The following is a 25,605-nucleotide window of genomic DNA, read 5'->3' as shown; positions in this document are numbered from 1 at the left end:
TCTCCTCGCTCTACATCTGAGCCATAACCAAGACCTGTCAACTCTCTCCCTCTAACACATTCCAACTGTGCTCCCAAAAGCTCTCCTCTAGCCACCCTCACAGCTTACCCCCTGGGCTCCCTGCTTCCTGTGGCCCCCGTCATCCATTCTCCACACCGTCTTTGCAAAATGTGAATCAGGTAAAATTATTTGAATATCTAAAATATCACAACTGCTTCTCATTGTACTTAATGTCTAAATGCTTTTCCACACTCCTGCTACCCCCTTCTAACCTGTGTCTCATGATTCTCTTTTCTCAAGTAGCACAGGTCTGCAGTATCTCCTCAAACTTGCCGATGTCCCTGTGGCTTGGGCCACTGCACAAGCTGCCCCTACTCCTGGAATGAACTCTGGATCCTTTTCACTATCCATGTGTCCGTTCATGTCACCTGCTCAAACAGAACTTTTTTCACCCCCTTCCCTTCACCTCATCTCATCACTGTTATTTTCTTCATTGCAATCAGAAATTTTGTTTACTTCCTTATTTTTATTTATTGGTTATTTTTGGTCTATCTCCAGCAGCCTTATCCGAACATCAAAAACTTCTAGAGAGCAGCTGACATTAGTGCTTTGAGAAAAACAAGCGCTGGGCTAGTCATTACACCTTGTTAGATATAGTGAAATAGTATCTAATGGCAGATACAGGAAAGCCATGAAAACTTGTATACCTCACCATACAATTTAAGCTAAATCTAACATCTACTCCTGTGTAATGAAGAATATGGTGGGTCTTCATTCCCAATTCCTGAGACGTAACCTCTAAAACCTTGGATTTTCCTGGACCACCTGGGTGGCTCAGTCAGTTGAGTGTCTGACTTTAGCTTCGTCTCACAGTTCATGAGTTCGAGCCCCGCATCAGGCACTGTGCTGACAGGTCGGAGCCTGGAGCCTGCTTCGGATTCTGTGTCTCCCTCTCTCTGCCCCTTTCTCACTCATTCTCTTTCTCTATCTCTCAAAGATGAATAAATGTTAAAAAACAAAACAAAACAAAAAAAACCTTGGATTTTCCCAAGATAGGAATATCTTTGTTATTCATGATGAACCCTTGGGATTACACCTAACAGTTTATGCCAATGAGGTGACTCATGGAGGGCCCCTAGTTTGTGCTAATGGGATTACTCAGGATGCGGGCTGGCCATGCCAGGAAGACCAACCATGTGATTAGAGAGTTGGGGCTTTGAGCCATAGCATATTGGAAGAGGAAGGGGCTGGAGACCGAGCCACATGGGCAGTGATTCAATGAGTCATGCCTACATAATGAAGCTTCAGTAAAAACCCTAGGCAATGAAGCACAGCGGGTGAGCTTCCCCCGTTGGCCATACTCTTCGTATACTGTCATCCTTAGATGCCATTAGAGCAATCCTGAGTCCTCCCACTGGCATGCTCTCTACAACACCTCACCTGATAAGATCCAAGGGCTGCTTTTTGTATATACTTCGAGGATGAGCCCACTCCCTGTACAGAAGGTACCGTTCGTTCGGGCAGCTGAGATCTTCTGACTTATGGCTGAAGTTGCACTATGAAGCAGAAGCAAACAAGGGAACATACAATCACTATGTGTTCACAAATCTGTTTAGTCAATGTGGCACTCAGACTTCACAGGCATTTATTTGAATAAGGGGCACTCACTGGAAGATCATCTAATTTTTAGTGTTTTTCAACCAATGGTATTATTAATCACTTAGGGCCATTTGAAAATGTGGGTGGGGAGGAATGCTTGGTTGTTACAATCCTGGAGAACACCTCAGGTACCTGGTGGGAGACCCAGAGAGGCTTTATGTCCTATAATGTGCCACTCCTAAACAGTTAAAAATTGGGCTATTCAAATGCCCAAATTGCCACAGTGCAGGAACACCTGATAATCCAGCACCCTCCTTAGATGCCCGGGGGAACCAGGGCCTTAACTAGTTAGTGCCAAGGTCAATTCTAAAACCCCAGCATCTTCGTACCTGCCCCCCCAATTCAGCAGTTATTCTGTGACAACACGTAGAATATAAAACACAAAGAACTTTGACAAGTGACACACTTAGCTTATTCAAAGAAACAAAGATTCCTGCGTCTACATAAATTCAGTCACTCTTCCAATCTGACTCATTTTCCTTCCTCCTGTACCAGCTAAGCCTTCACATGGGTCCTGACCGCCATTCACTTCCCTTCCAAATACTACAGGAGGCCATTCCTTAGCCTGGATTTGGGATCACTGCACCTAAAAGAAGCTTTTGTGGAAAAGAACTGGGCATGGGCAGATACCAACTGAATACCATTGAACTCTGGCATCCCTGATTAATATTCATGACAGCTATTTGCAAGTGTCCCCAAAGTTCATGTCATGTTATAATCACTAATTTTTCTGGGTGCAAATTTAAAACACGTGGACTGGGGCACCTGGGTGGCGCAGTCGGTTACGCGTCCGACTTCAGCCAGGTCACGATCTCACGGTCCGTGAGTTCGAGCCCCGCATCAGGCTCTGGGCTGATGGCTCGGAGCCTGGAGCCTGTTTCCGATTCTGTGTCTCCCTCTCTCTCTGCCCCTCCCCCATTCATGCTCTGTCTCTCTCTGTCCCAAAAATAAATTAAAAACGTTGAAAAAAAAATTAAAAAAAAAAAAAAATAAAACATGTGGACTGTCAGGCCGGGCTGCCATGTTGGGTCTCTTAGCCAGGAAGCTCAGAACCTTCTCCACTCAGCTCGCTGTTCTCTATTTACACACGTGTATCAAGTGGCTCTTTTGTGTCCTAGTTTATTATCATATACAGTACATTTCAATAATGTCTTCATCCACAAGAACACGTACTACACGGTAGCAATGATCAACCTCACTCTTGGCTTTCTTGGTCTTAGAGATTCAGATAAAATGATCGTGAATGTAACAAGGCAACCGTGCACTATAATATTGTATTTAATTTATTTCAATGACAGAATTTATTTAAAGAGCTTCGATAGAACATCCCTGCATTTATGGAATCATTAAGGGTCTGAAGCAGCCACATTTTAAAATTTTCATTTCATGAACGATGTTATCGGCCAGAGAAGTGCTCTTGAATTTGAGGAGCTGCTGTCATCTCTGAGCGCAGTCCTTAAAAAATGTCAACACTATGCAGTACTGCCATCACGACAAGAACTCTGACAGATGCCTTTTTAAAAGCCTTGTGATATTCCAGGGCACAGCGAGAAGATATTTCAGGGGGAAAACGTCTGTGACAGAAAATGATACACAAGAAGATCTAACACATATTTTGCTTTAAAAGAACTGAATACTTTTCTGGTTGATAATAACATCTGTCAGTAATTAGGAAAGTAGCCAACACTTACATTGTACTTACTCTACACCAAGGATGGCTGTAACATGTGACATGGATTAATTTCACTAATCCTCATGACAACTAACCCTATTAGGTAGGTATGATTATGATCCCCATTTTACTGATGAGGACATTGAAGAACAGAGAGGCTAAATGACTTTTATAAGGTCACCCGGCTAGACAGTGGGAGAGCAAGGCCCAGAGTCCATGCTCTTAACTGCTAAACTGCACTGCTTTCCACATGAACTATGGGACAGCTATGGTTTCATTCCTTCGTTCATTCACTCATTTAAACCAAGGGTCTTCTCTTTGCCTGGGATTCAGCTGTGAACAAAACACCCTGGTTCCTGCCCTAAATGAGCTTGTAGTCTTGCAATATACTATCTTCATTTTACGGAAGAAGAAACTCAAGCTCAAGAAGATTAGCCCTTCTCTCATTTCATTTTTGCCATTTGACTTACATCATGGAGAGGGAAAGCGGCTTTGTAGATCCCAGAGCTGACAAGTTTGTTAATCCCAAACTTTTTAACATTGTCTCTTACTTGATACTTGATCCGACAGAGGATGAAGTAAACCTAAAAAAAATTCCAAAATAGAATGCATGCTTTATTCTGCGTAACTAACAAACCATTTTTTACTATTGTAACTAGAATCTGTTTTCTTGGGGGGGGGGGGGGCAGTTTTTAAAAACAAAAATAAACCAAGCAAACCAGACCACTAATTATTCAAACAGCATGTTCCAAATCACTCCAAGACAGCAACTGAACTTGGCTTAGACTTACAATGCGGCTTCTGGTGGCTGGATTGAAGAAAGTATCTCTATCTTGAATATAAAAATCATTCATCCGGTTCTTTTCAAATGGGGCAGTGAAAAACTCTTGCTCTGGTTTGATGATACTTTCATCCACTTGGAGGACTTTGGTAAACCAGCTGAAATTACCAAAGGCTGAGGTCCGCGTTTTCAGATCATTGGGTTTCAGAGGCAATTTGATGTGCATTATCTCAGCATACGTACATAACACTTCCCATGGGGCATGTACTTTTACAAATACAAGCTTATCATCCAAAATCTACATTGGAAAAACAAACACACAAACCAGGAAACCAAACAATTGTTTTCATGATTTTAAAACACACGGATTTTTCTTATGTTGCTGGCAGTTAAAACACAGGCCACTGGGAAAAGTGGAGATAAAATAAAAACAGTCTTGCCCGCCATCATACATATTTGCCTTAAAGATAATTTCTTGGTTCAAATTATTGAGCAAGTAATTAGACACTCCTTATCATACTCCCCTCATAAAATTACTGTTTTTTAAAGTAGGATCCATGCCAATGTGGGGCTTGAACTCATGACCCTGAGATCGAGAGTCAGATGTTCTACCGACTGAGCCATCCAGGTGGTCCCCAAATTACTATTATTTTAAGTAAAGAAAAACAAACTTGTTAATTTGCCCATCATTCCATCCAAATTGGTGACTAAAAAGAAAAACACTAGAATATTCATTGCAGTGTTAGTTTAATGATAATTTAAAATTTTCTAACCTATTATAAGATTCTTCAATGTATTATATATCTGTTAAATATCATATTATGTGTTCATTAGAAAAAGATGTTGATGTAGAAATGCATTTACTACACATTAACAGGAAGAAAAGCAAATTATACAACCATGAAATAATTCCTTTTTGAAAGGGAAAAATGTATATATTTTGGGTAATAAAAGAATTTAGGAGGACCACAAGGTTATTTATGGATGATTAAAATACAAAGGATTTTTAATTTTGCTATTCTTACATTTTCTAATTTTTTTGTAAATGATTGCTTTTTGTATATAAAAGAAGAAAACAATCACCTATACATGCATTCAGTATTACATTCTCTGGCTATTAAAAAAGATGTGCTATCTTTGATCAGAAACAAACACACCTTCTATAATGCAGATTTTAACGGACTCTCTGTCCCAGCCTACAACTAGGGCCTGGCTGGAGTTGCAAGTTTCAAATGCAAAACACACGCAGGTTCCCAAGAGCAAAAGTCAGCCAAAGATTGGGAAGGGTCCAACACTTACCGATCTTGTCGCTTCTAACTGCAGGCCACCACAGATGAGGTTAGATTCATATGCTCTTCTTTTTCTCTGTCAAAAGAAATTGGAAACTATGTTAGGCCCTTTAGTTTTACCAAGGGCAGAAAAAGTCTTTTTTAAGAAAAACAAAACCAGGGGTGCCTGGGTGGCTCAGTTGGTTGAGTGCTGGACTCGATTTCAATTCAGGTCATGATCTCAGGGTTCGTGGAACTGAGTCTGGCATCAGATTCTACACTGACAGCGTGGCACCTGGTAGGGATTCTCTCTTTTTCTCTGCCCCTCCCCAGCTTGTGCATGCATGCATGCACTCTCTCTCAAAATAAATTTACAAAGAAGAAAAAAACAAAACCAGTTTGTATCTGAGGAAGAGATATATCTGCTCAAAATGGCACATAAGCAATGAAGGTGCTCTGGCTGTTGGTGATTTGTGGGTATTAGATTCCAAGGTGAAATGCCACGGAGTATACTTAGACTCACTTATCACTCTGGAAGGCCCTGGTTGTCTCCATGGATTTCTGGCTATTTGGGATGCATAAAAGTCTGTGGCTTCAGCACAATTCCAGAAACTTTTTTTTTTTTTTTAACTTATAAGCGTTTTGGCACACAAATGGAGTTTGAGTCCCATTCACTGATGTTATTTACCAGTTAGCCCAGATCTGACATTCTAGACATATCAGACATTCAAATGGTCCAATTTTTGGATATGTATATTTCATCTCTACATGCCTTGAACAAATTCAATAAAATAACACAAACAAATTTGACAAAATTCAAAGGAATGTTTCTCTGCAAGACTGAAATGCACATGAAGATACAGTCCTCTAAATCTACAAAAGTTGGGAACTAATTCATCAATAACAGCTCCATCCATGTTACACAGCTATTTGAAAAGATGCAGAATATACTGTATTCGTTGATATTAAATTGTACCTGGATAGGCTTTTGTCAAGCTGTGTCCTAAGCTGTAAGGAAATCATGTCGAGGCAGAAACTTGTTTAACCTTTTAAAAGCACACTTGTGAGGATGACACAGCTATAGTGCTTCATGAAAGCAGGAAAATGAGTGAAGACGGGGTGAAGCATACAAACCCTGAAAGCAGACTGCCTGTGTTCAAATCCTGGTGCCATTACTTATCAGCTCCTTGACCCTTGGCAGGAAACCAACTCTCTGTGCCTCATTTTCCTCCTCTTTAGAATGGAGAAAAAACCTCACTCTTCCTTTTGAGGGTCTCATGAGGATTGTATGATTTAAACCACCCAAAACACATATACTAGAATTAACATTTCTAGTCATCACAGAAAGTTAATTGGACCAATGCTCCCACTGAAGACAACTGAAAAAGCTAGATTAAAAAAAAAAAAAGATATTTCTTAGGGGTGACTCAGCCGGTTAAGTGTCCAACTTCAGGTCATGATCTCATGGTTTGTGAGTTCGAGCCCCATGTCAGGCTCTGTGCTGACAGCTCAGAGCCTAGAGCCTGCTTCCGATTCTGAGTCATCCTCTCTCTCTGCCTCTTCTCTGCTCATGCTGTCTCTCTCAGTCTCTCAATAATAAATAAACGTTAAGAAAAAAATTTTAAAAAGAGACATTTTTTGATTTCAGCAGTTAACAAGATAGAGGAATTAGTGGATCATGGCCTTGGTAATCCAGCAGTCAGGCGACTTTGCCCAGGGAGCACTGTTCACAACTTGCCGATTGTGAAGGGGCAGAGCAGTGGCTGAGTTGCTGTGCTATCAAAGTGCCTAGAACATGGGAAGTGGCTAATAAATAGAAAAGAGAGGGTGCTGTATGACAAAGACCAAAGGTGAAAAAAATATACCTAGTATTTGGCTAAATTTGAGTCCAAGTGGAATCCTAACATATTTTGTGGAAGTATGGAAACAGAACATTGCTTTAATTTTTATTTATTTAATAAATGGTTATACAGTACTTACAACATGGCAGAGACTGGTCTAAGGGCTTTCCAAACGTAATACTTTTAATTTCTTATTACAATTTGAGCGTGCAATGGTCATTTAGAGAAAAACCAGCAAGTGCTACCAACCTCCCTAAATATGAACAAGCGACCTGACCTGCCATATCCCCAGCTTCAACTTGGGAAGCTCCTTCAGACTCATCCTGCTTCTACCTAAGCAGTATTTCTTCAGTCTAGATCCTAACCCACATTTTCATTCTGGCATGGTGGTCCAGTCCTTGTACCTGACTGCACCTTTCTTTACTATTGCTTAAAAGCATTCTTCGATCCTGTAAACAATGTTCAACATAGTGCTTGCCACAGAGTATTTGCTCCATACATGCTTGTTGAAAGAACATATTCAACAAATGCTTCTTAATTCATTCTACAAACACTCCTGAGAGGCATCCTGTAAAGTACGGAAAAGAAGAATCTAAAATAGTTTGCTATAGGGGGACTATAGAGAAACCAGCACCCAGTGACCTACGACCTTCCAATATGGAAGGGCTGAAACATTTCTTCATGTGTTTCATGATACGGTGATGGGCATTTGTTGTTCTTTATGGCCACCCAACATTTCAACTCTCCCCAGAGCCCATGTCCACTAGAGTAGATAAAAACTCAGACACTCTCCTTCCTGGTCTCCTGTGAAGTTCAGCTATTTGCATACGAGCTAGGCCTTGTCCATCAGACCAAGCACTCCAGACTCTCACTCTGAAGCTGGCAACACAAAGAAGCTGGGCCAAGCAGAACTCATCTTGCTGGGTATTGGGAGAGTGAATGCCGGTCCCAGAGAGAACAGAAGTAGAGGTTATGGCAGATTGTGGGCATCACTGCCAGTCAGTGCTGCTCCTGAATACCTGGTTTCCAGACTTATTTGTCTAACCCTTCAGAAGAACCTGTGAGCTCCCTAACACTCTTCGGAAGAACTCATTGTCTGCTTAAGTTAGAGCTCATTTCTGTTACTTGCCAGCAGAATCCTGACTGATACAGTAACCATAACTGGGGAAAACTTGTTAGCCTAAAACCTAAATCACTGTACAGGGGAGGGGGTGGGTATTCTGAGTAGACCAGACACTGACTTCTTCTCCTTCAGGGAAGATGACTCATCCTGAAGCTGTACAAAGGGCAACCCAGACTGTCTCATTAACAGGATCCATGACTGTGTCTTCTGTATCCCTTAGAAGTCAGTCAGGAAAAATTTCAGTTAGAATGTGAAGGCTCAGGCCCAAAGATATTCACTCTTGTAGACAAATGTCTTTCTAGTTAGAAGAGCAGGAGAATCCGTCAAAAGAGGGACTTCTCTGGTGACTAAATGGCTATTTTAATAAGTGCTGGCATTACGAAATCACCTAACTGTGTTAACTGGCGTTCTTACAAATTCAGTTACCACTACAGTTAGGTCCACTCCTTCCTGGCCCCCACTCATCCACCAGGGAGCTGTTCCAAACTTTCAAGGTAATCCTCACACTCCACACCTAACTCTAGACTTGCACACTCTGCAAGTGACCCTGCCTCCTTCTTTGCAGAGAAAATGGCAGCCACTCACGTGAACCCCTGCTAGTGTCTTCCCTTCTACCTATCAATAGCTAGCTGCCATTTCTCCTGCAGTAACAAGACTACATCCTTTTCCTATCTTCTTTTGAGCTTTCAGCAATATCTTCTCTCTTTCTGTTTATTCTCTCCTCTTCATTGCTCTTACTCCTCAGCCAACAAACACTTTAAGCGTTTCCCATCCTTAAGAATATTAAATCCTTCCATGGCCCTACCTACTCTTCGATTACCATCCCTGCCTCTAGAGATGTGTCTTTTAATCTTGAGATCCTCAGCACTTAGAACAGACCTATAAAAAACCTGCAATAAATGCTTGATGAATGAATAAATTGAGTGGATGGTGGATCGATGGCTGCCTATTATACAGGAATGGACTGAGTTGCTACTGACTGTAGCAACTGAGCTCCCCTTTCCTGAGCCCCCACAAAATGTTCCACGAACTTTTACTTACAATTATTATAGAGTATAACAAAGAAGAGATACAGTTTAATTCTGGAGTGTGCTAGCACAAGATAGCTCAGGGACATCCAGAGTATCAAGCGATTTCCAGATACCTTGGAGTCTGAATTATTAGATGACAAAGGGGGATGGTTTAGAGAACTGGAAATGAACCAACCTCACAGGAGGGCGGTTCTGTCATCCAACATACCAAACACAAACCACTCCTGTCTTGGTTGTATCAGCTGTATCACCATGACTGTGGTAGTAACATGCTGAACTGAAGACATGTCTCCTCCTCTATGGAATGCCTAAATTGACGCTACAACTCCTTAATGGCTTCATGGGACTCTCTCCTCTCAGATTTTACTCTACCAAATCGCCCCTTTAGCTCCTACCAATTTGGTTTTCCATTTGGAAAATAATGGCATGATGGTTAGATGCAGAGTCAAAATTCAAACCCAGATTCTGTGACATTGGACAAATAATCTAAATCATACCAGTATCAGTGGCTTCATTTCAAAAATTGGACAAGAAATAGCTTTATCCCAGGTTTTTTTAAGGATTGAATATGATCATGAGTAAACAGTCCTCAGCATCATGCTTGACCCATAATAAACCTTAGACATGTTAGCCATATCCTCTTTTTCTGCCTTTAAATTTGCTCAACTTCCCTTATTTCATTAAATAAATAAATAAATAAATAAATAAATAAATAAATAAATAAATAAACCCTCTTTCCCCTGCAGGCTTTAGAGGTCCATCTCTCTTTTTTAATGCCTAATATCTAAACAAAACTAGTTAACCTCAATTCACTTGGCCTCCACACTGTGTGCACCAGTGACCCCCTAATCCTCCAGTAGGTCGCCAATAACACTATTATACTGGAACTCCAAGAAATGGACCTTAATGCTGAATTACTCAGCCCTCTTCTTGACTCTCCTGTATTGCTTGGTCATCCCAGTCCTCAGACTACCTTTTCTGATATCTGATGAATGTGTATATGTGTGTAAGAGAATGTGTGTGTGTGTGTGTGTGTGTGTGTGTGTGTGTGTGTCCTCTTCACTCTCTGAAAGTTGTGAATACATCTTTACATTTCCTTGCTTTTCCCTCATTTCTGTGTATAATAAGGGAGGTCACTGATAAGAGTATACAGCACATGTGAATATTATAGATGCAGAAAACCTTAGAAATACTTTTCTTCAGTCTCATTTTAATGACTTGGTAATATTCTCTTGGAGAGATGTACTGTAATTTATTTAACAAATCTCAAATTGGTGGATATTTAGGTTGTTCCTAATTTTCACTATTATGAAAATCATTGTAGAACAGTCTTTGTGCATCCATTATTATTTCCTTGGGATAAAGTCCTAGAAGCAGAATTGTTAAATCAAAGAACACATGCAATTTTAAGTTCTTTAATATGTATTGCCATACTGCCCTCCAGAAAGGTTGTACTAATTTATCCTATTTTAGTTTTTATCTAGTTCTTTACAAAGAACTCCTGAGATATTTACCTGATTTCTCTCAAGATAATTGGTAGACCTTGGAGTTGGTTTATAATGCCCTCTATTTTACCACTCACTATAAATACTTAAACAGCTGAATCAAGGATAGGACATTTTTATTTGCTTAAACATGTTAATCTATCACCTTGGAGTTACTTTAATAAGACAGTTCTTGTTATTTTCCTTTGGCAAGGCAATTCACAAAGAACTAGTGGAATATTTTAAAAATTGATCAAACCAGTTTTCTGGGTTTGTCAGGTAGCTAAAGTAAATTAGCATATGCACAGTATTTGTCAAACAGGCACATATCAGGAAAAGACTACTTAAGATTGCTTAAATCTGTTTAATATAAAATCATCATCTTTGCTTCTCCATAGAATTTACACTTAGATAAGCAACAGCATTCTTGACATTTAAAAAAAATTAAGGTAGCGCTGTCTTCCATGTTACAATGAAAGAAAGTTAATATTGCATACTGCCTGACATGGCCATTGTTCAATAAATACTTGTTGAAAAAGTGAAATATAAGGTCACACAATTTCTAACTAAAAGTGATCTATGTGCCTTGTTGGAAAGCCTTACATATGTGAACCTAAACTATGTGCCATGCTCTATAGTCTACGGTTTGTATTTAGCAGCACAAAATAACCAAACTAGACTCTTTTGGCTCTGAAAAATGCCCAGTCATACTTCAGACTGTGCTATAAATTCTTCTGTCTCTAGGGGAACAAATTCAGCGGCATTGTAACCTGGATTTTTTTTTTTTTAACCTACTTCTAGTAAAGCCAAAATGACTGTAATCATTGAGGATCTGTGTACATCATGAAAAAGATGGATGTGATTCTATTACTATTGGTGGAGAATGATGCTGGGGGATAAGAACCTCTATTCCACCCCAGAAACTGGAATTTTATTCGTATCTCTTTTGAGAGGTTAATACAGCTGTCAGAGAAATGAAGAATAAAAGCAATCAAAATCACAAAGGACAGACGGGCATAATTAAGGAAGCTTTCTGTCCCTAAGCACCTTAGATTACACATCTCATTTGGCTTAATAAAGTCATTGTGGGGAAGACTGGCTTGTGAATTACACAGCAATAATACTGATTGTAAACACCAATCTACTATTTTCTTTATGTCACCCAGCTTTTTCAGGATAAAAAAATAGGGGTTGTAATGCCTACAAAGTGAAATTACTGAACACACTGTAATGATAATAAAGCACAAATCAGTTGGGATTAATGAAACACATGCATAGATTAATTTCACATATTCTTACAGCTTTGTTAGGCAAAGTACTGATGATGCTGTCAGTGTATTTTTCAACTTGCCAATCTTGGTTAAGCCTACAAAGATGAATGAGGAATAAGTTAAAGGTACTTAATTTGTACAAAAAAAATTACCGTCTAATTACTCTAAATGCTATTTATTAGTTATATATCATGTGCTCAAGGTTTGGTAAGTGGAATAAATTATTTAATTGGGATTTAATTTAAGTTCACATGTTGGTGATAAAATATTTAATGTGAGTGGACTGATCTGATGAGGAATTTACTCAAGTAGGTAGTGTGTATTCTCTAGGGGACAGAAAAAAGATGAGCATTCTAAATAATAAGCATGGAATGGAAGCAAATATTTAGCTGAAATTCACTTCAAATTTTCTTTATAAATTAACATTTTAGGTGTAATTATAAAAGAAACAAATGCTCTTTGTGGGTAACTTAGAAAACAGAAATTTTCTGAGAAGGGGAAAACTATCATCTAATAACATCTCACTGCTGAGATAACTACTGTAAACATTTTAGTGCAAGGTTTTCCAAATGTACTTACTTATACAAACAACTTGGAGCACTGGCTTCAAATGCAGATTTTTGGGCTCTTCTCCTGGAGATTCTGACTCAGTAGGTACACAATGCTGTCTGAACAATCTACTTTCAAGGAGCAAAACAAGTGTCTCTTCTCAGACAAAATTAAGAAACACTACTTTTAAAACACGCCTTCTCTATGTATATACAGCAGCTATTCTTTTGTGATGGTTTAGCCCTTTCAAGCCTAATCCTTATGAAAATTCAGCATAGTTCTTTCTCCCCATCTTATACCTTTTAAAAAGTGAGACACATGTGTATGTTTGGGACAGGGCAAATGACAGCTTCTTCCTTCAAACCTAAGGCCAGATCTCAGAAGGACCAGGCAGGGAAAGGAAAGGATTTTCTGTTCTCCACATCTTTGTGAGATGAAGTGGAAGAATCAGGTTTTACTTGTTAGGATTTCACGGTCCTTTTTGTTTGTCTGTTCTAAGGACAGTCTGGGCCCAAGGACACTTCCCATTTTGGGAATAAGAAGATTTGGGTTCATTGCTCTTACGCTGAGTACTCAAAAATAAAACCAAACATGCTTATACCAGGCGACACGTTTTGTAGCTGTGATGTGAAACTGCTGATTCTAGTTTACTTTATTCCTTTTAACCTACAATCCTAGTATAAGCAAGGAGGGTGTAAAGAAAGGAGATAAAAATATAAAGGGCTCCCTACCTTAGTCTAAAATGCTAACGAGTTGAAGCTAAACCTGATTTTGCTCCCTACAATAGAAGAGAGAACACTTACCAAAAGTTATCTGGGAAGGTAAAACCAGCCAACGATGGTTACCATTATTTCTTCTTAACCTATCCTAAGATGAGCCTCAGGTTTCCAATTCATGGACTATCTGTGGTGAACATGTCATTTCCAGGAATTATTTTATACTATTCTGATTCTTCATAATCCCCTTCTGCCATCCCTTTGGTTCTTCAATTTGGAGAAGATGTTAAGTTTAGTCAATCATGGCTTGGAGAAGATAGGTTCTTCAATTTGGAGAAGATGTTAAGTCTAGTCAATCATGGCTTCCCTTTTATGAGGCTCCATGGAATAAATTTCTTTCTGGGAGATTATCAAAACATTATGTTTCTTTTGGACAGTTTTATTTTTATTGTGTTAAGACATTAGACTGTATTATTAATAACATCTCCCATTTTCTTTGGCTACTAGGAAACTCAGAGGCAAATTTATAGCTCAACACTAACTTCTGAACAGGACCTTTGGTTACTTAAAAAGTCACTTTATTACTCTGACACCTGGCTTCATTTTATTTTCTTGGACTTTACATTTGTCACTCTGTGTTTCTCATCTAATTACTTTTCATTCTTGATATTATTTCTGTAAGTGACCTCAAATACTTTATAACGAATTATAAATAAACTATGTTAATGTAGTATTAGCATAAGTAAGGAGCTAATGACTGGGAAAAATGTACATTGCGAGCTGAAGTCAATAATAAATGATTTTTGAGTTATCTATACTGTTATCATCTATTGGCCACAAATGACCATATATTTAATGCACATAAGACTTAAGGAGGAGTCAAGCCATGTGATCCCTCAATAGATACAAAAGAAAGCATTTGATAAAATTGAAAATCCAGTTATAAAACTCCTAGCAATCTAGGACTAGAAGGCGACTCCTTTAACTTTTTTGAAGGAAAACTGCCAAAATTTGATAGCAGTTGTGATATTTAATGGGGAAACTTTAGAAACATTCCCATTAAAATCAGGAACCCTGTAATAGTAACTACTATGTGTTCCTGGTTTTATTCAAGAGGTCTTAGCCATTGCACCTAGACAAGGAAAGGAAAGAAGTATAAAGATGGCAAAGGTAGAGCAAAACTCTCATCATTCATAGATAACGTGGTCTTTTTCTGAGAACACTTAAAAGATCCATTGCAAGTTGTTAGAACTAAAAAGAGTTTATCAAGGTTTCTTGGTAGAACTTATGAAAACCAATGGACTTTATACACAATAAATCACAAACCACAATTTAAAGTGCTTCTGACAATATCAACACAATTTTAAAATAAAAATAGTTAAGGAGTGCCTGGGTGGTTCAGTAGGTTAAGCGTCTGACTTCAGCACAGGTCATGATCTCATGGTTCGTGGGTTTGAGCCCCGCATCAGGCTTTGTGCTGACAGCTCAGAGCCTGGAGCCTGCTTCAGATTCTGGGTCTCCCTCTCTCTCTGCCCCTCTCCCACTCATCCTCTGTCTGCAAAAATAAACATTAAATTTTTTTTAAAAAAGAATAGTAAAAATGTACAAGATCAGGGAAAGATAAATACCATACGATTTCATTCATATGTGGAACTTAAAAAACAAAACAAATGATCATAGGGGCAAAAAGAGAGAGACAAACCAAGAAACAGACTCTTAACTACAGAGAACAAACTGATGGTTACCAGAGGGGAGGAGAGTGGGATGGGTTAAATAGGTGATGGGGATTAAGGATTATAATTATTGTGATGAGCACCAGGTGTGGTATCTAAGTCTTGAATCACTAAATTGTACACCTGAAATTAAAAAAAAAAAATGGACAAGATCTTCATGGACACTGTTATAAAAGTTTACTAAAAAATATAAGACCTCAGGGGTGCCTGGGTGGCTCAGTCGGTTAAGCGTCCGACTTCAGCTCAGGTCATGATCTCACAGTTTGTGACTTTGAGCTCTGCGTTGGGCTCTGACAGCTCAGAGTCTGTGTCTCCCACTCTCTCTCTCTGCTCACTCTCTCTCCCCACTCTCTCTCTCCCACAGCTCAGAGCCTGCTTCAGATTCTGTGTCTCCCACTCTCTCTCTCTGCTCCTCTCCAGCTAATGTTCTGTCTCTCTCTCTCAAAAATAAATAAACATTAAAAAAAAAACTTAAAAAAATGTATAAAACCTCAGTAAATGGAGAGATATAATGTGTTCACTGTAGTAGAACTTTTTGATGAACTTTGAAACATGTCCAAAGAGATCTCTTCCGGCTTCTAGGCAAACATTTCCAGCCTCATGATAACTCATCTAAAACAATGGATAACAGTTTTAAAAAGCTCACAGGATCTGGAACCAATTAGTTAGCTGTCTCACATTATTTGAAAGTTTGGATACAATTTAGTTCGATTGCTCATTTCTCAAAAACCTCACATTCTATGGTGTCCACCAGCCAGATTCTTCTGCTGCATACTAAAGAATTCTTAAAGTCAGATAAGAAATACAAATTTACATTTCCATACAAAAATTCTCATCTAACTTCAAGGAAATGAATTTTCTGTTAACTTTTAGGAATGGCTTGTGCAGATAAAAAATTAAATGAATAAAACACTTAGTCAGGATTGCTTATATGGTCTTTATGCTACCTAGACCCCTCCACCCTCTTTACCATCCCCCGAATTCTACCTTTACTTGGTCATAAACTTATATGTTAGAAGGGAGGTCAAGGGTCATATGAAACACAATTCAAAATAGATCGATTCTGCCACTTGTTCGCGGTTCTAGCAAAAGGAAGTGGAAGAAGCATTGCTAACAAAACTAAGCAGAAGGGGTTGGAGAGAAATACAGAAACTTGTTTTATTTAGGACATCTCTGCTCTTCATAATGTACATGGAACATATTTAGATATCACTAATCATGTACTATGCCACACACTGCTGGCTACCTACTGAACAGTCAGTCACTTCCCCCTTCTTCACTGCTAAGAAAAGCCTGATGGTTTTCCAGGTATTGGGTGATCGGGCAATTCAAAAGATGAAAGGCTAATCTTCATGTGTCTGTGGTAATGATGGGAAGTAGTAATTCCACTGTCTTGCCAACAAGAAGTTTTGGAACAGACTGTGACAGACCATGAACTGTGAAGGCAAGTCTGCTTAGGGCCCTTCTAGGGGAGCTTTCTTCCCCCTTAAAAAAGGGCATTCCCTCTTCTCACCTCCAGATGCCTTGAGTACAAGAGCCATCTTGTAACCAAGTGAAGTCAGTTTAAGAACAGAAACATAATGAGGCTGGCAGGGCAAAGGATGTTATGAGTTCAATTCCTGACGACCTCTTTAAGCCAATAAATTATCCAACCCAGAAATGGTTTTACCTCTAGGCTACATTTTTTTTTTTTTTAAGAGAGAGAACACACATGCACATGGGGAATGGGCAGAAGGAGAGGGAGAGAGAGAATCCTAAGTGGGCTCCATGCTCTGTCTTAAGGCCCGACTTGGGCCTTGATTTCACGACAGTGAGATCATGACCTGAGCTGAAATCAAGATTCAGATGCTTAACTGACTGAGCTGCCCAGGTGCCCAGATGCTTTAATGGAGGGCTATTTCTTAAGTGAGAAAATTATTTCCTTTAGCATTTAAGACATTTTGAGTTCTTGCAGAAAAACAAAAAACAAAAAACAAAAACCATTCAAACTCAGTGCCCAGGATAGTGTAGGCTAAATGGGCATGCATTATTGAAACAACTTATTATCATTCCCCATGCCTAAATGATTAACACTTTTTATCTTATTTAAAAATATTTTTAATGTTTATTTATTTTTGAGAGAGAGACAGAGACAGAGTGCAAGCAGGAAAGAGATGGTAGAAAGAGAGACACAGAATCTCAAGCAGGATCCAGGCTCTGAGCTGTCAGAGCAGAGCCCTACATGGGGCTCGAACTCACAAACCATGAGATCATGACCTGAGCCAAAGTCAGGCGCTTAACCCACTGAGCCACCCAAGGTGCCCTGATTTGTACTTTTTAAAGGAAGGTGTGAAGTTCCTGAGGTGTTTTCACTAATATAAAGGGACAAAGTGACATGCTATTTGGAGATTTAGCTAGAAAAAATATTTTCTTTTCTGCTCATGGGAAGATGTAGCCTTTTACTCCTCTATGTTTTGTGGCCCTATTACTTCTTTCTCCATTTCTAGAAAAGTATTTAACAATACTCTTTAGATTAGCCACTGACAAAGTCAACCTTGGTGTTGCTTTAGGAAATCAGTACGATTTACACATATTTTTTTTTTCTCTCAAAGAAAACAGGATTTTGGAATTGCCTTTCCTTGGTGGAGTCCTAAATCCTGAATAAGGCCTGACAGAGGGTATGATGGAACTCACAAATGTGTTTCTGATTAATAAAAATGTGATTCCAAAGCTGAGCTTTAAATTCTGGTGGAGTCTAAGGAATATGTACAAACACAGTCTCAAAGCACTTCAAAGCACGGGTTAGAAAAACCAACATCATGGTACATCTATCCATGAGTTCAGAGACTGCCAAATTAATGACTTTTTTTCTCCTGATTTATGAGAGTTACCCTGGGACCTGTTTCTGGGTAAAGCAAATGCAGCACTTATTAATAATGTAAGCAGCTCTAGGGCCCCTTCACCATGGCAGTGAAGCTCTTGTCTAAAACCAGAACTGTTTCCTTTACACTTTAATGGATTAGATTTGTTTAACTTACTTTACATAGTGCTTAGTGCAGTTCCACTGGCATAGGGGTGCTTAATGAATATTTGATGACGGTGACTATGACTGCACAGAATATATCTTAGTGTCCACAGGAAAATGATAAAACACTCTAAGCTACATTCCTCTAGTGATGAAATCATATAATAACAAAAGAGGAGTCATGCATTTCATGCTAGCACACTGTTTTAAGAAAGCCACAAATAAGAGTAAGGGCATAGGAATTACTATTACCTAATATGATTTAATATGTGCTAAAAATTTACATCACATTTCTACATAATATTTTACTTAATCCTTACCATAAGCCTATGGACTAGGTATTGGAATTCCCATTCCCTGACTCTAAGATGCCATTAGTGTGTGATGAACCAATATTTTACATATCCATAAGAAAAATTCAGCCAACGAAATTATGATATGCCATTTGTAAGACATACCCTGATTTTAAAGATGTCAAAATGTAAAAATAATATGCATCTCAAAAATGATAATGAAATATGATACTGACCAGAAAATTCATTCAAGTCATATAGCCAGTTAATAGGTATGGCCAAGACTAGCCTGCTGTCCACCAAAGATTCATGTTCCACTTCTACAATGTGGCGTTCTTACAGAGAAATGGCTGTCCAGCCAGAAAATACATTTTCCATTTTCCAGAGTTCGGACCAATAGAATGTAGCAAAACTGACGTCATTTCCAGGCCAAAGTGGTAACGAAGCACATCCTCTCCATCCTCTCTCTTAAATTATTATTTATGTTGATTCCTAGGATGATTTTAGAAACTACCTGTTGAATATGGCAAAGCTTCTGTGTCAGCCTGGGTCCCTGAATGACTGCAAGGAACCAAGCCTTACCCGTACCCCTAAACCCATATTGCCAAACAGGGATGCTACCTCTGATTTGACATGAGAAATAAGTAAACGTCTATTATGTTAAGACATTGTAATTCAGAACTAGTTTATCATATCAGCTAGAATTACTCCAAATAACTGGAGTGGCAGAATTAGAATGTGAATGTTAAGTTCCAGTGCCTGCGTTTACTCTGTGATACCATGTGAATGCAAAACACGAAACTTACCCCTTCCAAAATAAACACACGAAACAGGCATGATTGCTTCATTTTAAGCAGGTTTCATCAGCTGGTTTGAAATAATGAGCAGAAATCAATAGATTTAAGAATGATGTATTTCAGAGAGAAAGTCCAGAGAGAATAATTTAAGCTGTGTATATGAATAGCATAGATGTGAGAAAAACAAACAAAGAATGAGAGAGTTGTTTTCAAAGTGGGGGAAAAGTGACCTATGCATGCTCTCTTCTTTTTGTCCTGTTTCAGCTTAATACAGTTTGGGTTCAGGTAAAGTAGATCCAGGTATGTTATAACCCTAGGCTACTAAATGGTTTAATATCTCAAGATAAAAATAGTCTTGTTACTTAAGAAAACTTGAAGAAGAGGAAAGGGAAGGAGGAGCAGCTTGAATGGCAACGGATGAAAAGGAAGTGATAGAAAATGGAAGAGGTGACTAGCACAGGTTCTAAAGTCAAGACAAGAATTTGAACCATGGCTCCACTATTTGTTGGCGACCTTGGGCAATCATTGTAACCTAAGGGTCGACTCGGTCATCTACAATGGTACGATAACAGAAGGCACCTCGTAGGTTATGTAAAAATTAAGCGAGACAATGCATACAAAAGGCACCCAGCATCCATGAGTGAGAGCACACTGAAGGCTAGTGGTTACTACACTGGCTGTCATCACTAATCATCAGCATCCCTTCCCAACCTAGTTGCAAATAGCCAAGTATGATTTTAATGTAAATCTCTTCTACAGATAGAAAATGCAATTCCTTGGAATAAAGTCTGCCTTTGGCTGTGAAACCAACTGAGGTTAAGAGCCTGAGGAAGTTTCTGCTTCAAATTAAAAAATATATATATATCTGTTAACATGCCTTGAGGGAATGATGAGCAGAGAAAATATGAAAGTATGTTTGGTATATCATATTTCAAATACCAGTTTCACTTTATTGCTTACATAAAAATAGCACTTTTTTTTTCATTTCACGATATTATAAGAAATAAAACGGAAAATAGCACACACAAAAAACTTACCCTTTGTTTTTCATTTGAACCCTTTTTATTGGTTTCTTTTCTACTTTCATCTTCATACACTAGAACAAAGTCGATTCTTCGCTGACCGTCATTAAAAAAGAGGGAGTCGGGTTTTCCATTAAATTCTTCCTGTGTGGGAAAACAAATTTTAATATAATTTTTTCAAAGTGTCAATTATAAGTGTTTATTTTCTAGCTTTAATAGATACATCAGCGTGTTTACTGAGAAAAAGAAATCCACTGCTAGTTACTTAACTAAGAGGTCGCGGTCACCATGATCTTTGCGAGCACAGTTTGTTCTGGGTGAAAGAAGTCCTTGAATTAAGCAGTTTATGATTATTCTACAAACACATGGGAAACTATCAGTATTATGTATGTAAACACAATCATCTCAGAATTATTCCCTCCTCGAACAGCAAAGGAGAATAATGTTTGCAAATAAACACAATAACCAGAGGTGCCTATCTGAAGTACGGAGGTTCATTTAGCAAGAAGAAAAATCTAAGACAAAGCACTATTTATGAAAATCCCATCCTTCCTAAGCCATATTTTCATGGCTTCTCTCTGGACCTCACCACTTTAAGAAGGTACCACTTTATAACCCTAAACATATGCCAGATGATGCATAAACACATTTTGTGTTTTGATAAACACAAAAGCTACAATGGTTGTTGGTATATGTTCCTGAATCCACAGAAGATACCCCTTCACTCCTAGCAAACAAAACAAATAAACAAATGACCCTGGCAGCATCAATAAATAAATAAGACTTTAGTTCAGAGCATAAAAGCTTTATGGCTTAAAAACAAAGAAATAATGGCAGAACTCGGACCTACTAGAGTCAAACAACTTTTGTTACCATGTGGACTTGGATAGAATTATTTTAATTTGTTCTAAGCAAAAACTTGGGTTTGTGTTTCTCACACAGCTTGTCAGGATGCTCATGAGAATTTTGTTGCTGTTGTTTAAGAATCAGACTATTTTTTAACTGATAGGTAATATTTAAAAATTTTTAACTTCTTTCTCCATTAAAAACTCATGGGGAGATTGCATTTTGCAGTCCTTTGGTGGAAACACTTAGTCATTAAATGCGATTAATTCTTCTCTGCATTTACCATCAATTAATTAAAAAACTCACCTAATTTTACCAGCACTCCTTCCTCCTTTACTTCACACTTTTGAAAAGACAGATCTTTTGCTGAGGGTATACAGCCTGATACTTGTAATTCCTGTCTTTTCCACCACGGAGTGGGGGCAGGTTTCTTGCTAGTATTCAAAACATATCCCATTTAGTAGGTTCCTTCACGTGTGGAGTGCATGCTGCTGGCCTAACTCAGAACACCCCCCATCACAGTGCCGTTTAACCAAGGATTCCAATCACAAACAGTGTGACTTTGCCTTGAGACACTAGCTGGGAGCAGGGAGGGGCCAGGACAAAAGAGACAACAGTATGTTAGGCTGGGGCCACTCCCCAACTCTTTTAATTTACAATTGCAGCTATTTAACACCCATAAACTTGAAGAGTATTTAAAGCTATACAAAAATGCTAAGCCCTATCTTTTTCAATTCAGCCACAAAGTCCTTCAGGCTCCTTCCATTTCTCTTCTTTTTTTTTTGTTTTAATTTTTTAAATGTTTATTCTTGAGGGAGAGAGACAGAGTATGAGTGTGGAAGGGGCAGAGAGAGAAGGAAACACAGACTCCTCCGTAGCAGGCTCCAGGCTCTGAGCTGTCAGGCTCAAACCCACAAGCCGTGAGATCATGACCCGAGCTGAAGTCGGACACTTAACTGACAGAGCCACCCAGGTGCCCCGATTTCTCTTCCTTTCAATGAGGATGTTACTATTGGTGACAATCAGGGCAGTTGCTAGAGGAAACTTTTACACAGAAGGGGGAAAAAATGAAAAATTTCCTTGCAGTGACAAAGGGGGAGGTGAACTGGGGTGGAATTTAGTCATGAAAACCTGGTCATCATTACAGATGTCTGAAAAGTATACAAAAGCCACTTGTTCTCTGTAGCCCACATTCTGTTGCCTTTGGTGGCATCCAGCAGGACTCATCGAAGGTCTGAAGGAGGAGATCTGGAATAAGATCCACATCTGCACGCGGCTCCAGGCACTCTCCCTTGCCTGGCCCTTGCTCAGCCACACAGGCTGGCTGGCAGCTCCAGGACAGTCTGGTCTGCGTGCACGTCTTTCCTGTGTGACAGAAGACCATGGTCCTTTATTTGGAGGAAAGCCTCAATGACCTGGCAACAGCTGTCTGTGTGAAATAACTAGGTCAAACTCTGATATGGTTTTACTGGAATGCAATGCTAGGGAAAAGGGCACCAGGTTTGTGCTGCTGTGAAATCCAGGTTTCCCATCGCTTGGCAGAAGGCCCTGCTAGGCAACTGGGAGAAAGGGAGAAACTCAGTGTAGGGTTGGAAAGAATACATAACAAAAAAGAAATCTGGCCTGGTCTGAATTTTAAAAGACTGACTTATAAACAAAACTTTTTTTTTTTTTTTTTTTAGGGATGGATTTTTCAGTAGTAATTCTACTCCAGGCCTAACTCACCCATCAGGACACTGAAATAATAGAGAACTAAAAAGTAATTCCTTTCCTACAGTTTTGCTTTATATGAAGTAAAATTTTAATAGTCTCTCATGATAAATACTGATACACTTCTTTAAAGGACTGATTATTCAGTGATGAATTATTCAAGTCCTGACCTCTATGCCTTTCTTGGTACCTACTCAAAACCTTATCTTTACTCTTTTCTACCAAGTCAAATGGCATCAAGATGAAATACAAAAACTCTGAAACCAGACGTTTTTCCAAAGAAGACATACAGATGGCTAACAGACACACGAAAAGATGTTCAACATGACTTATCATCAGGGAAATACAAATCAAAACTATAATGACATACCACTTCACGCCTATCAGAATGGCTAAAACTAACAACACATGAAACAACAAGTGCTGGTGAGGCTGCAGAAAAAGGGGAACCCTCTTTCAGTGTTGTTGGGAATGCAAACTGATGCAGTCACTCTGGAAAACAGTATAGAGGTTCCTCAAACTGTTAAAAATAGAACTACCCTAGGATCCAGCAATTGTACTACTAGGGAGGTATTAACCCAAAGGATACAAAAATACTGATTCGAAGGGATACATGCACCCCGATGTTTATAGCAGCATTATCAACAATAGCCAAATTATGGAAAGAGTCCAAATGTCCATCAAATGATGAATGGATAAAGAAGATGTGGTACACACACACACACACACACACCGTGGAATATTACTCAGCCATCAAAAAGAATGAAATCTTGTCATTTGCAATGATGTGGATGGAGCTAGAGAGTACTATACTAAGCGAAATAAGTCAGAGAAATACCGTATGATTTCACTCATACATGGAATTTAAACAAAACAGATGAACATAGGGGAAAACAAAAAAGAGAGAGGAAGGCCAGAAAACAGACTCTTAACTAAAGAGAACAAACTGAGGGTTACTGGAGGGGATGTAGGGGGGGGATGGTAATAAGGAGGGCGCTTGTTGTGATGAGCACCACACATTGTAAGTAAGTGATGAATCACTAAATTCTACACGTGGAACTAATATTACACTGTGTTAACTAACTGGAATTTAAATAAAAACTTGGAAAAACAAAACCAAAAATACCCTGAAAGCCAATCTTTCCTGTTCAGCAACTTAAGTTTAAAAACACTTGCAGAGAGGTTGAAAATTTATCAGGTAAAATTATTTTAGAGATCATGGCTTCTGTATGGTTACTGACTTCCCCACTAGGACGACCCCACTAGGGTGTTAGGCAAATGTCTCAAATGTCGAGGAAGTAAACAGTCTCTAGCTATTAATACTCACGTCTTTCTGGAAAAATATCAAATAAGTATCCAATTACAGTTTGGAGTCTATACTATATTCTACCTGTTCATACCCAATGCCCTCTCTGGTTCCGAAGATGCTAGATCTCACCCACCTAGCATTCAGTTACTCCTGGGTAGCCACTTGACCTAACGCTGTACTGAAAGTTAAAGGCTACAGAGGTTAAAAAAAACCCCACCCACGTTCATTGTCCGTACACCAGAACTGGTGGCAACCACTGTGAAATAGTGACCTGACTACCTCTGCCTTTGGCTGCTGCCTTTGACATTTCATACTTGGGATGCAGAGGAGACATACAGGTCTGAGCAGTAACAGCTTGGCTGAGGAGAGAAGGAGAGGGAATAAGTAGGGAGGTCAGGTGTGATTCATACAAGCGATGTTTTCCAGGCCTCCCTCCTCTCAGCTGGCTTCTTTCCTCCTTTTATTTATGGGGCGGCTCCTTCAACAAAAGAGCCCCACAGGGCAGGATCCTCCTTAACCAAATCAGGATAAAAAATGCAAGCAACAAAATACTGTGCCCAGTGCTTTCCAGCTACAGTCGTGAATTTAAGAACATGAAAATTTTTTGCTCTTGGCTAAGAAGTATGAGTGGGTGCTGGTCCTGTACCTGGAGCCCGGTTCAGACCTCCATAGTATAGAACAAGCGATTGAGAAAGAATGTCCTAGTGGACACAAAGACAGATCCAAAGATGGTAATTACTTAGTAGGAAAATTTCTCATAAGTAATCTCTGAATGAAATGAGGCATTAGACCTCTCCTTGAATAGATGCTTCAGGCAAATGAAGGGTGACATGATGAGGTCTCTCTTCTAGGTGGGGAAAGAAGGACCAGGGTAAGAGAGGACCTAGGAAACAGGCGTCACTGTTTCCTGAGTGTGACTGCTCTGTGGCATTTAGGTTAGTTCTAGGTGAGCAGCCTGTCTCACTAAGCACCCTCCTGGAATCCCTGATATCAGCACTTGGTAAATCCACAACATAACTTGCTGCTTAACATTTGTTCAATCTCATATTTCTCAAGTGTCCACAAAATCAGGTCCCCAAATAACCCTGCAAAACACAAGACTGGAAGTTCCCTTTCACAATAGAGGCATCTAATTTCGAGAGCTTAAAATGCTGAACTTAAGTTATTTGTCCAAGATCTGCATAAAAAGCAGTGTAATTGGTATTTTTGCTCAAACTCTTATTTATGTGTGAGGGTGTTTGAAACTTGCCTTGGACAGCAAGTGATATTCTGATTGTATCTCCAGAATTTTCAAATAGTCTACTCCTGATCTGATATGGTTGTCATTTACTATGATACTGGAGAGTAGTCCAAGCTCATTTGGGCAATGGTGTCGACCTTTATACAAAGCAGGATACAAAAAAGGCTTAAGATCTAACGATAATAGTTGAGGAATTACATGACGAAAAATAAACAATATCAAAACACTCACACAATTAAAGAGCAACTGATATGTA

At 39.1% G+C, this 25,605-nt stretch overlaps 1 protein-coding gene across 2 annotated transcripts in view; it reads right to left on the bottom strand.

Annotated features, from left to right (window-relative positions):
- The window catches only part of ANO6 (anoctamin 6), a 198,507-nt gene that overhangs the window by 64,256 nt on the left and 108,646 nt on the right, over nucleotides 1–25,605 (bottom strand). For both annotated transcript variants that reach the window (XM_047865899.1, XM_047865900.1), the window contains 5 exons: nucleotides 20,260–20,388; nucleotides 5,412–5,477; nucleotides 4,123–4,410; nucleotides 3,802–3,915; nucleotides 1,441–1,556 (listed from right to left, as the gene is read on the bottom strand). In XM_047865899.1, the coding sequence (XP_047721855.1) occupies nucleotides 1,441–1,556; nucleotides 3,802–3,915; nucleotides 4,123–4,410; nucleotides 5,412–5,477; nucleotides 20,260–20,388 (713 nt within the window). The remainder of the gene's footprint in view (nucleotides 1–1,440; nucleotides 1,557–3,801; nucleotides 3,916–4,122; nucleotides 4,411–5,411; nucleotides 5,478–20,259; nucleotides 20,389–25,605) is intronic.

The sequence above is a fragment of the Prionailurus viverrinus genome, chromosome B4 (assembly GCF_022837055.1).
Source record: "Prionailurus viverrinus isolate Anna chromosome B4, UM_Priviv_1.0, whole genome shotgun sequence".
In the NCBI taxonomy this organism is placed as follows: Eukaryota; Metazoa; Chordata; class Mammalia; order Carnivora; family Felidae; genus Prionailurus; species Prionailurus viverrinus.
The sequence above is the reverse complement of the archived record's forward strand: the minus strand, read 5'-3'. Positions and strand labels throughout refer to the sequence as shown.